General features: G+C 41.7%; 1 protein-coding gene across 2 annotated transcripts in view; it reads left to right on the top strand.

The window, feature by feature from the left end:
* Nucleotides 1–12,192, top strand: part of LOC148027167 (uncharacterized) — a 44,435-nt gene extending 32,243 nt beyond the window's left edge. For both annotated transcript variants that reach the window (XM_087691710.1, XM_087691711.1), the window contains 8 exons: nt 7,607–8,463; nt 9,251–9,339; nt 9,453–9,556; nt 9,649–9,763; nt 9,948–10,041; nt 10,129–10,243; nt 10,338–10,869; nt 11,002–12,192. In XM_087691710.1, the coding sequence (XP_087547836.1) occupies nt 7,607–8,463; nt 9,251–9,339; nt 9,453–9,556; nt 9,649–9,763; nt 9,948–10,041; nt 10,129–10,243; nt 10,338–10,869; nt 11,002–11,521 (2,426 nt within the window). In that variant the 3' untranslated portion in view covers nt 11,522–12,192. The remainder of the gene's footprint in view (nt 1–7,606; nt 8,464–9,250; nt 9,340–9,452; nt 9,557–9,648; nt 9,764–9,947; nt 10,042–10,128; nt 10,244–10,337; nt 10,870–11,001) is intronic.
* Nucleotides 12,193–12,515: the final 323 nt, after the last annotated feature.

Here is a 12,515-nt window from a genome sequence, read left to right as displayed (position 1 = left end):
AGAGAGAGAGAGAGAGAGATGCTTGAGTCTGGACTCTTGAAAGTTGAGGGCCGGAGGGTTGGGGTAAAGTTGAAAGAGCAAGAGTGAGAGAGAGGGGATGGGAAATGAGAATGGCAAATGCTTTGACAGGGTGCGGGATAGAGGGGATGGGAGATGAGATTTGAGAATGGCAAATGCTTCGATAGGGTGCCCCGGTGCGGGAAAGAGGGGATGGGAGGTGAGATTCGAGAATGACAAATCACAAGTCCATTTAAGAATCAAGATCCAAGAGAGAAAGATGAGAATGGTAAGTCACAAGTGCTTGCTGAATTGGTATGGAAGCATGGAGGAGAGGAGCACCTTTTGTAGATGAGAGAAGGGTCAAAGTTCAAATAGTCAAAGAGGAGTCAACGGTCAAAGAGAGGGCTGCCAGCTAGAAGGAACCCAAAGAGGGTTGGGGAGGGGAGTGTATGGCTGGAAAAGGGGGTGGGGTGAGGTATCCAAGGCTTCCCACCCCCCAAAAAGTGCCACGCAGGCAGGTGGAGTAAAAGCGAGGGTGCAAGAAACACGTGATGCGGGGCGTAAGACGTACAGGCGATGTGGCTGAAACAGGCCCAAAATAACGTATGAATTCGTACGGATATATACTGCACGGTTCGTATCGTACGAACCTGTCCGTACGAAATATGAAGGCAACTATGGGGTGCGTTCACACCCGAACATTGTAAAAGGCACGGTGAGCCTTTATTCCCAACAAATGCAGCCAAGGAAGGTTGGATTTGATGTAGACGGTAGTGGAGGAGAGAGAAAGACTAAAGCGCAGGTGAGGAGAGAGAAAAAAGCAAACACAGGCTGCAAGAGAGAGAAAATAGAAAATGCAGGCTGCAGGAGAGAGAAAACAACAGCGATGACAGGCTGAGGAGATGATGGCAACAGTTGGAGGAGAGAGAAAATCTGGAGGGTGGCAGCTAGGGCTTGCAAACGCAACAATATGCTAATGTGGTAGGCTGTACGACAGCTGGATGATGGAAGTAGTCACTTGGTTGGAAATAGCAGCAGACTGATGACGGAGGGTTGGAAACAAGCGCCAGATGAGTGAAGACTACAATGGACAGCTTGGACTTGAGTGCTGACCAGAATGCGAGCTCGTAGTTGGACACCCTGTTTGTGGAGGACATCACCCTGTTTGTGTGTCCAACACTTGAGTGTCCAACACTTGAAATTTGCAGAAACGAGATTAGTGTTGCACTTGAGTGCTGACCAGAATGCGAGCTCGTAGTGAGCAGAGAGCTCAGAGAATCGTGTTAGAGTATCAATTTGTTGCATGGTACACAAATAATAAAAATAAGGGTGTGTTCACACCCGTAAGTTTATACACGCAGGAGTTTACACCCGAAGGGGCTTTACACCTTTACACCCAACAACCTCCCACTTAAAGGCCCAAAGTGGTGCCTGTAAACTATCCAACTCCCACTAGTCGAATGCAATGCTCATGCTGAGCCTTTGCAAGACTTTTAGTGAGAACATCTGCAAGGTTATCTTGGGTTTTGACCTTAGTCACTGTGACAATAACCTGTCGAATAAAATGATACCGAACATCTATGTGTTTGGTACGAGCATGAAACATGGAATTTTTAGCCAGACATACTACACTCTGACTATCACAACCAAGCATTGGAGTGCGGGAAGAAAGACCAAAATCCTTGACCAAACGGCCAAGAGAAATAACTTCCTTGGAAGCTTCTGTGGCTGAAATATATTCAGCCTCTGTAGTACTTAGTGCTATAATTTTCTGCAACCTTGAACACCAAGAAATAGCTCCACGAGCCAAAGTAAATACATACCCATTGGTAGACTTTCTAGTGTCAAGATCTCTTGCCATGTCCGAATCACAAAACCCCTGCAGCTCTAGTGTACCCTTTCCATAGCATAAACATTTGTTTTGTGTACCTTTTAAGTATCTAAAGATACATTTCACTGCTTCCCAATGTGGTTTGCTAGGGTTAGACATGAATCTATTAACAACTCCCATTGCATGGGCAATGTCTAGATGAGTTGCAACCATGTCATACATCAAAGAACCACAAGCTGATGCATAAGGTATGCCTTTCATCGTAGTAGCAGTTGCATCATCTTTTGGGCAATCAGCTTTGCTAAGCTTTGTATATGGTGGTAAAGGTACACCAAGAGACTTAGCATCAGCTATATTAAATCTGTCAAGTACTTTACTGATGTACTTGTCTTGTGAGAGAAACAACAAGTGCTGTCCTCTATCTCTTTTAATGTGCATGCCCAAAATGTGTTCAGCTGGTCCCAAATCTTTCATTGAGAAGGCTGGACTCAGCTGCCTTTTAAGTGTATGTAAAGTACTCTTATGCTGTCCAGCAATCAGCATGTCATCCACATATAAAACCAGCACAACAAGGCTTCCATCATCAACCCTTTTAGTGTATAAGCAGTGATCTGCATGACTGCGTTTGAATCCATGGTTGAGCATAAAGATATCAAAGTTTTTATACCACTGTCTAGGATCCTTTTTCAGCCTATATAAGCTGCATTTCAGCTTACAGACTATAATAACAAAACCTTCGCGCTGTTTCATGTACAGCTCTTCATCCAGGTCACTATGAAGAAAAGCAGTCTTCACATCCATCTTATCCAACTCTAAATCCAAGGATGCAATGAGAGCAGACAAAACATAGAGCGTAGTCATCTTCACCACCGGTGAGAAAACCTCTTGGAAGTCTATGCCTTCCTTCTGTGTATAGCCCTTAGCAACCAAATGTGCCTTGTATTTGGGCTTCCCATCAATACATTGCACCTTATAAACCCATTTGTTAGGAATAGCTTCTCTATCCTTGGGCAAAGGTACAAGCTCCCATGTGTTATTCACATATAGAGATTTCATCTCTCCCTGCATAGCAAGCTCCTACTTTTTCTTGTTTTCACATGACTGTGTCTCTTTAAATGTCAAAGGCTCACCTTCATCAATCAATAAAATGCAATCCAAAGATGGCTGAAACCTCTATGGCTGCCTTCTGACCCGTGTAGACATTCTTACCCAATGATCTGTGTTGATAGGCAATGGGCCTACTTCCTCAGGTATGTGCACACCATCAACTGGTGGCTTTTCAGCATTTTCTTGCTGCTGTAACCTGTTTTCAGCATATTCTTCTTGCTGTCCTAATCCATCATGTGCATCAATTTGCTGTCCATTGTCTTCTGGCTATAGCACGATAGGTTGCTGCTCATTTTCAGCATCAAAAGGGACAATATCTTCAGCTAATGGTTGCTGAATGGTTGGCTGTTCATGCTGAAACTTGACCTTCTTTTTGTCAAGGTCACCATCTGTAGTATTTTTCATCAACTTTGCCTCATTGAATACTATGTCTCGGCTGCGTACTATCTTCCTATCCTGAGGAAGCCAAACTTTATATCCCATCTCTCCCTCATCTCCATATCCCATAAAGATGTCCTTGATGGATTTCATGTCTAGTTTAATTCTATGATTTACAGGAATATGCACAAAAGCATCACACACAAAGACACACAAATGGTTATATGAAGCAGGTTTGCCAGACCAAACCTCTTCAGGAATGCCATTTTTCAACGCACGATTGGGAGAGCGATTGCACACATGAACTGCAGTTTTAAGAGCCTCTCCCCAAAACTGCTGTGGGAGATTAGTTGTGGACCAGATGCATCTGACTCTCTCACAAAGTGTGCGATTATATCTTTTAGCCACGCCATTTGATGCAGGGTTGTAAGGGGCTGTCAACTCTCTCTTAATGCCATGCGTCTCACAAAATCTTTTAAACTCATGAGAGATATACTCCCCTCCATTATCCGTTCTTATAGCTTTTAACTTAAGCCCTTTTTGTATGGTAACAAAGGCATGAAACCTTTTAAAAGCATCAAACACTTCCTTTTTGCTCTTTAGTACATACACCCATGACTTTCTACTGAAATTATCAATAAAAGTGACAAAGTATCATGCACTTTCATATGAATTAACATGCATAGTGCACACATCTAAATATACTAAGTCAAGAGCATTGGACTTCTTAACAACACCAGAGTAATAAGGAGACTTTATATGTTTTCCTTATATGCAATCATTACAAAAGTCAAGTCTAGAGCCTTTTACATCAAATCTCCTTGAAGAGGAGAGAACTTAAAGGCCTTTCTGGCTCATATGACCAAGTCTTTTGTGCCGAAGTTCCATCTGTGAATGAACTTCAGCCATAGCCAAAAACTTGCTTGGTAATGCTTTACATTGCAAATTGTACAAAGTCTCCTTTTTGCTACCTTTAACAATCGGTATAGAGCCCCTATGGACCTTCCAAGATCCACCACCAAAGGTGGTAAAATACCCTCTTGCATCAAGCTGCCCAACTGATAGTAGACTTTTCTTTATGCCAGGTACATATCTGACATCATGCAAAATCAACTCTTGACCATTTTCAAGGGCCAAGTGAATGGTACCCCACACCCTCTATTTCACATGTATAATTGTTGCCTAAGTAAACTTTGCCTAGACAACCTGAAGAGTATTCAGAAAATGACTCCAAAGAGGGAGTGACATGAAAGGAGGCATCGCTGTCCACTATCCATGACTGAGACAACCCATCATGGGTTGAAAGTAAGGCATTAATCACCTCCTTTTTAGTGATGTGTATATCACCTGCTGGTGCCATAATATCTGCATCATTACATGAGGTTGCAACAAGTATCTCTCCATTGTCAGAGAGTTCTTCAATAACCACACTAGATGCAACATTTGCTTTTGCAACTTCTTTTGAGGGAGAGCTGTCATCATCTTTCTTGTCATCCTTCTTTTTCTTTCCTTGTTGTTTCTTTCTTTCTTGCTCTTTCTTGTAGTAGGGACAATCGGGCTTTTTATGCCCTTTACGTCCACATTGATAGCAAGTGACATCCTACTGTTTGTCCTTGCTTTTACTCTTGCTTTTTCCTTTATTTCTTGCATTACCCCTCTTTTCGGACCTGCCTCTCAGATGATAAGCTGAACCACTACTTTCTCCACTGGACTTTCTTCTAATCTCCTCATTGAGAATAGAGCCCCTAACACCATCGAAGGTTAAAGCAGGATTGTTGCTCAATGAAACAACCAAAGACTCCCAACTATCAGGCAGAGTCATCAACAAGAAAATGGCCTTCAATTTATCATTGAAGGGCTGCAAACTAGAGTCCTATAATTGGCTCAAAATCCCTTTGAAAGCACTCAGATGCTCCGATGCAGGCTTAGACTCATCCAACTCCATGTTTACAAGCTTGCACATAAGGTGAACTTGATTTACTGGAGTTGTATTTTCAGAAGTGTTCATCAACTTTTTCCATATTGCATAAGCTGTATCAAGATGCTTAATGTCTGCAAGTACACCATCAGATACAACCATTTTAATGTATGTAATGGCCTTCTTGTTGAGTCTAGTCCAATCCTCATCTGTCATAGCTGCAGGCTTGACTTCCAAAAGAGCATCATCACAATCTTTTAGAAACAAAATGCCTTGCATTTTGTCCTTCCACAAGTCAAAACCAGTGCCATCAAATTAGAGGGATTTTGTGTCACTGCTGCTTGAAGCATTTGCAACCATTGTTCAGCAATGTACCAAAAAAAAAAAAGTACAGCAGTAGGATTGATGACTTTCAGCAGTATAACTGAAATTTCAGCACATACTCAAAGCATACATCACTGCCAGGTGACTCCCACTTTAGCAGTATCACCAAAAGTACATCTACAATAATCCTAGATCTGCAAATGATTAGTAAGACTGTTGCAAAATGACTGTTCAGCAATACATCAACTCAATGGAAGCTGCCCAACATATGTACTGCATACATATGTAACCAAGTACTTCTGATACACAAAAGAAAGTAAGATTCTCTGCAATTTCTTCAATATTTCATAAGTGGAAATGAATCTCATTGCTTACAGCGCCAAGATTGCATCAGCAATGTTTCCAATGTACATTTCAGACATCATTTTTGCCAAAATTCTCAAATTTCAGCAAAACCCCCAAAATTTTACTGGCAAATTTGAACCGATTGCATCATTACATAAACCCGAGACCATAAAATTGGCAAAATTGTCAAAGTTTGTCAAAATTTTGCAAAAGCCCCAAATTTCGGGGTCGAGGAGTGCACAAATTTCCAAGAAATTGACTTAGTCAAGCAAAAAATTTCACTTGCATTTGAAAATTCCCAAAATCTCTGAGATCCCTGCATTCAATGTTTGCAATTTGTAGATCAGGAATCACTGAAATATGTGAGGCACCAAATCTGGGAAAAGCCCCAAATTTTAAGGAGTAAATTGGCACAGATTTGTGCTCTGTGCTTGCTTGCATGAACACCCACATGAGGGGAAATAAATCAGATTGAAAAATTTCTCATTTAAAAAAAAAAAACTGGGCTGTTGACCTGCCCGTCGTCCATGCAGCCACGTCGTGTGACGGCCGGTCAACACACGCAGCACCCTGTCGCCCGTCACGCAGCAGGCCTGTTGCCTGGCCAGTTACGCCTGGTGCCCGTCACGCTGGTCCCCATTGATTGCTTGCCTCACATCACGAGCAGTCCCCGCCACGTGCAGCCTCAGTCTCATGTCACGGACCCCGTCGACTTGCCTGCTTCTCGCGTGTCTGCTCGCCTGTTTCTCTCCTGCTTGTCACCTGGATCTGACAACTGTTGCTGTCCCGTTGAGCTTGCAACTGGTGACTACTGCTTGTGGCCTACGTGAACCATTCAGCTCTGATACCAGTTTGTTGCACTTGAGTGCTGACCAGAATGTGAGCTCGGAGTGAGCAGAGATACAGAGCAGAGAGCTCAGAGAATTGTGTTAGAGTGTGCCAATGTGTTGCACAGTACACAAAGAATAAAAATGTATTTATATGTTAGGGTACAAGTAAAGGGTGTGTTCACACCCGTAAGTTTATACACGCAGGAGTTTACAACCGAAGGGGCTTTACACCTTTACATCGAACAAATAGGGCTGAATGGAGGGCAGCATACCTATTCATAGAAAGTTTGGGTCTTCCCAAGTGGGTTTGTGCTTATGGGATACATACACTCTCTAGGAATGCATTTCTTCTCAAATAAACAAGGTTTCTTCCTTAATTAAGCATGTTTTGGGGCTGTTTAAGTGAAGCTAATGCATTTTTAGCTCAACACCACCCATAACATCTCCATGAATGAGTTGCTAACGAATCGCCTACTCAATCCTGCCCAAAATACTCCATTTGTAACTCAACCAGAACCTGAACATTTTGGTCTAGAAAAGAACAGCCTTAGTCTGAGGATCCCAGAAAGGAAGTTGCTTTTTGAAATTGGCATCATCAAGGATCTGCCTTTGCCAAAAGCTGTGCAGCATAAAAAATGAAAATTTAAACTTCAAATCTTAATTAAAATCTGGCATGCAAAAGCGAATGCCAATAATCATTAAGAAACTGAAAACCTGGAGTGCAAAGTTGAAATGCAGATTGCAGGGATCTGTGTCTCTGTGATTCATAAATGGCCATATGGCTGGTAGAAAATGTGTTATACTTTTAATGGTCATTTTGATAATTCTTTTATAATTTACACTGCATATAAATGTGTCTGCGTGCCTCAACAGGTGTTACAGTTAATCCTCCTGCAAAAGAGCAAATTATTTCTTCTGCTGCATCACCAACAAATGAAAAAAGTACTGATTTATCGGGTGTGTTGGAGAGTGAAAAAACAACAAACATGAAGCAAGATGGACCATTATCAGATGACAGTCTTCTTGATACAGGTAATAAGGATGACACTAGTCCTGTGATTCAGGATGTCCATGGGCACAGTAGCAACATGCAGGACCATATAGATGCTTCTGCTTCAGCCACAGAGTCTGCTTTTAATACTCCTGATGAAAATGAAAGTGATGGTAATAATCTAGACCAGGCTAATGCAGAGACAGACACAAATGGTGAATTAGAAAAATTGGCAACAGTTCATATAGTCGCAGATTGCGATGATAGTGATGCAGTTCCTGAGGCCTTATCTTCTCCTTCTGACTCTTTAGTCTTGCCAACTGATACACATAATGCGAACTTGGAGAAGCACCAGATGTCAAATCTCTTCTTAGAAAGTGAGGCATCAGCAAACACAACAGATCTGTTCGATGCTACTTCTGGTGCAGAACCAGTCAGCCAACAGAACCTGGCTAATGATGACAAACAAATAATGAATACTGATGAGGAAAGCTCACAAGGTGTGCTTACTGGTATTGATGATTGTCCAAACAAGGACTCTGTTGATATTTGGGAAACAGCGGGCAATTATGTTGGTCAGTTTGCTGCCTCAAACTCTGGGGGGAAAACTGTCTATACTGCTTTAATTGCTCCTTCCACTCCGTCAGCTGTTCTACCAAAAGACTTGGGAAGACTACTTGTGCCTGCTCAAAATGACCACATGCAATCACAAGTCCTGGCAGCACTGCAGATGTTGAAGGTAAGTGTCTGCACACAGATTGTCTGAGTGTATGTTTGGGATGTTCTCTTTATGCATGTACACATTCTGCCTCTCTGAATCATTTGAACTTGTGCTGATTTAATGTCAGTGAACAAGAAGGGGGTAATTTCTAACCTGTGTACTGCATTTTAGGGCATACTTGTGAACATCTCAGTGCTGGGTAGACTGTAACTGGACCAGTGTGGCTAGAGGAAGTAGAAAGAGGAGGGTGTGGAGAAGACAGGACAGACACTACACTCACCCATCAATGATTTTAAAATCAAAGGGAATATCAGAGCACCATAATTATCATAAATGCGTGAACACCATAGACTACTGCAGTAGTCATTTCCAGATGTGGTGTGTTACCTCTTCAATACGTTTTGTCCACGTAGGACTAAGCAGAACATAGATAGTGTCATTGCTTCGGTCAATTTGTGTAAATGTGTGACACCAAATACCTATTTGGCTGAAACCACCAGGTCTTCCTTTCAGACTCCCTTTTTATGTTCTTTTTTTTTGGTGGTCGTTTGCTGTTAGTTGTCATAAGCAGAGCCTTTGGACAATGTAGCATGTCTTTCAAATGCACCACTCTTGGTTGTGGAGCTGAGATTCGTAATTTTGTGGTGAATTTTGAACTGGATGCATGGTATCAAGGGAGAAAATGCTAGTGTTGGTCATGGATTCACATGCATTCAATAAAGCTATGGCTTGTATTCACAACCTATTTTAACTGCTGCTGTTCTCCTACATATGGATATAGTTTTCATTGGTTTGATCTCAACAGGTAGTTGAAGCAGGTGTTGAACCAGGGGGGATATGCACGAGAAGAGAGTATGCTCGTTGGTTGATTGCAGCTAGTGCCATTCTCTCCAGGTACTCAGGCACGTCAAGCCTTAATTTTGCTCTTGATTTCAAGCTTTGTGAAAAGCCATAGTGGTAGATCTTGTGGCAACAATTGTCTTCATTGAAACTACTGGAAAGCACAGGAATCCAGCTCAGAAAGTCTATCCAGCTATGTACATTGAGAATGCTTCCAAGCTTGCATTTGATGATGTGCAGCCTGAAGATCCAGACTTTCCTTTCATCCAAGGTTTATTCTGTGTACCTCAACTCAAGCAAATGTGTATTAGTCTCACAATTGAATAAGTTTCTAACAGACAATTTAAAGTCCCATCTTTACAGGCTTAGCTGAAGCAGGGATGATCTCTAGCAGGCTTTTAATAGATGACCAGGATGCTGGAAAAGCAGTAGGCCTGGCTACACATGAGAACTATGCTTCCTATTTTTCTCCAGACAGGTAACTTGAGCGAGCTCTTTATGAAGTGTCAGAAAGTACTTGTAGTTATCAGGAAAAGTCCAAGAATGGGAGTATTAATTGAAACTATGGCCATCTTCTAGTCATTCTAGGCCTATCATAGGCTTAAAGGAGTGTGTACAGAAAAAGTAAGTAGTGGTTTCAAATACGTAAGTTTACATTGCAGTCCAGTGACGCGCCAGGATCTAATAACGTGGAGAATTGCTCTTGAGAGGAAATCTTCACCTCAAGCAGGGATCACGGCCAGGCTTGGAAAGCAGGTGAAGCCTCTGGCTATCACAATGTTATCCATCTTGTTTTCTGACTGAGCTATGTACATAAATGGCAGTTTGCAATGTTGTTTCCAGGCCTTGCAAGAGTTATCTGGATTTGTGGACATTGACAAAATACATCATGATGCATGGCCTGCTCTTGTAGCTGATCTTTTGTCTGGAGACAAAAGCATAACATCTCTGGCATTTGGTAGGGGCTTTTCTGGGACTGCTGTCCAACTTTTTCAAGGTTGTCCTGAAGTATGATAAATTGCAGTGATAGATTTTTGCGTCTTTAAGTTTAGGTTTTACAAGGAGATTCCAGCCTGAAAAACCTGTCACAAAAGCTCAGGCAGCCATTGCACTTGCAAGTGGTGATGCTTGGGAGCTTGTAGCAGAAGAGTTAGCAAGGCTTGAAGCTGAATCCGTTGCAGATGCTGCGATTGCAGCTGAGTTGGACTTGGAGTTGAGAACCAAGCAGGAGGTGGCAGGGGCATTTAATGAGCTTTTGCAGGGAGAGAAGGAGAAAAAGGAGGCTTTAGCAAGCTTGGCAGAAACAACTCTGGCTGAGCTGGAGAAACTGAAGACAGAACGGGAAGCTGAAAAATACTTATTGTGGAAAGAGCGAGCTAGACTTGATTCGGAAAGGGACTTCCTTGCAAAGCTAAGGCAAGAGCTGGAGGAGCAAGTTCTTGCTCTTTCTAGTGCAAAGCTTGAGGTATCATTTACAAGGGAACAGGTGGAGAAACTACACAGAGAAGCAAAAGAAGAGAGAGAGATTGCAAGTGAAGTTCGTTCTGAACTAGAAATAGAAAAAAAAGCCCTTCTAATGGCAAGGTATGTGGCTTGCAAAACTTAGTTTATCCAGCCGTTTTCTTTCTATGTCAAAGCATGGTGTTTCTTTTGAATGATTGAATTAGAGTAATTCCTATCACTGAACCCAAGTGTATTCTTTTCTCACATTTGAAGAGATTGGGCCAAAGAAGAAGCCAGAAAAGATCCTGCACGCTCTGAGTATTATGAACAGGCAAGAACAAGAGATGAAAGTCCAGGATTAATAACAAATATTAAAAAAGAGTGTGAGGGCTCAAACATTCCAGATCTAGAGAATTCTAAAATGCAGACTGTGCCTGATACAACTTCAAAGGATGCTGAAAGTTGGACCAAAGGCTTACCATCTATGGATAACTTCATTTTGAAAGGCAGGGAGCTTTTCAAGGTTATTATTGGGGCACTAGCCAAGTTCTTCCATTATCTTCTCACAGTTTGGTATTATTTCAAGCAACGTGCTACTGATCTTTTAGGAGGCTTGAATGAGAACTTACGTGAAGCTAGGACAAGATGTGCCAGCCTCACCTCCAAAAGTATGGAAGATATCCAGCAAAAGGTTCCTTCTTATGCATCAGGTATAAGAGAAGGTACACTGAAAGCAGTTGGTGAATGGAAAGGTGGAGCTGAGAGGTTTGCAGGGAAGTTTAAGTCTTCCTGAAAAAAAGATCTTAAAGCCTTGAAATGGATTGAGAACCTAAGAGGCTCTTTGAACGGCTTTTAAATACTCAATAGTGATAGATTCCACGTCCCTTTGCATTAAAACAGGGATGCAGTCAAGGGAATGCAGCTATTGCAAAGCTTCCATAGCTGTTTAGGGTGGGGGAGTTGAAATTCTAAGTACTCTTTTCAAAAGGTTATAATTTATTAAGAGATCTGGCAGGAGGTCCTGCTTTGGGCTCATTTGATACTCCCACATTGCTTTATAATCCTATGCCAGATCATATTATACTTCAAATGTTATCTGGCAGACATTTCCAGAAAGACCAGCCGTTTTAGAGTTGAAAACCTTCATTGGAGATGGATCTTTCCCTTGAGCTGTGGCAACTTTTCAGGGCATACTGCTTGTTATGGCTTGTTATCAGATATGTGAGAAATGTGTTTGATGATCAAAGCAATGTACTTCTTTCTTACAAGTTAGATGGAAGTTTCCTGTACAAATGCATCCTAGACTCAGTTGCAGGTAGATTGTAATGCTTATTCCAGGTATATGGCTGGTTTTGAAATGTGCTTGATGATCAAGGCAATGTACATCCATGATTGGACATTTTAATACCCGTGTGTAGATCTTTTCTTTTTCTTTTGGTCAACTTACAAGGCTACTTTTCTGTTTCTCTATGGGACAATCTTGTGTAAATTAATTATGGTATTTTAATGAACATCTTAATTGGTAACAAAGAATATTGCCACTAGCAAATCAAATTCCAAACATATCTGTTTTGTGGAGATGTTGGGTACGCACCTTGGGGAATACTTGGCAAAAACATTACATCTTATCAAAGATGCTCCGACAATTGAGAGTTAAAGCACATTGTATAGGCATGTCCAGCTGTAAAGTTGTTTTTGAACAGGTTATCTGGTTATCTTGAAGATTTGTTAGAGTTCATAATATGATATGCTTATGTTTAGTTGAGAAATTCTTCCTAAACGCTGTC

Source organism: Lygodium microphyllum, chromosome 13 (assembly GCF_053477565.2).
Source record: "Lygodium microphyllum isolate KBCC chromosome 13, Lygodium_microphyllum_v1.1.10, whole genome shotgun sequence".
NCBI lineage: Eukaryota > Viridiplantae > Streptophyta > Polypodiopsida > Schizaeales > Lygodiaceae > Lygodium > Lygodium microphyllum.
The sequence above is the reverse complement of the archived record's forward strand: the minus strand, read 5'-3'. Positions and strand labels throughout refer to the sequence as shown.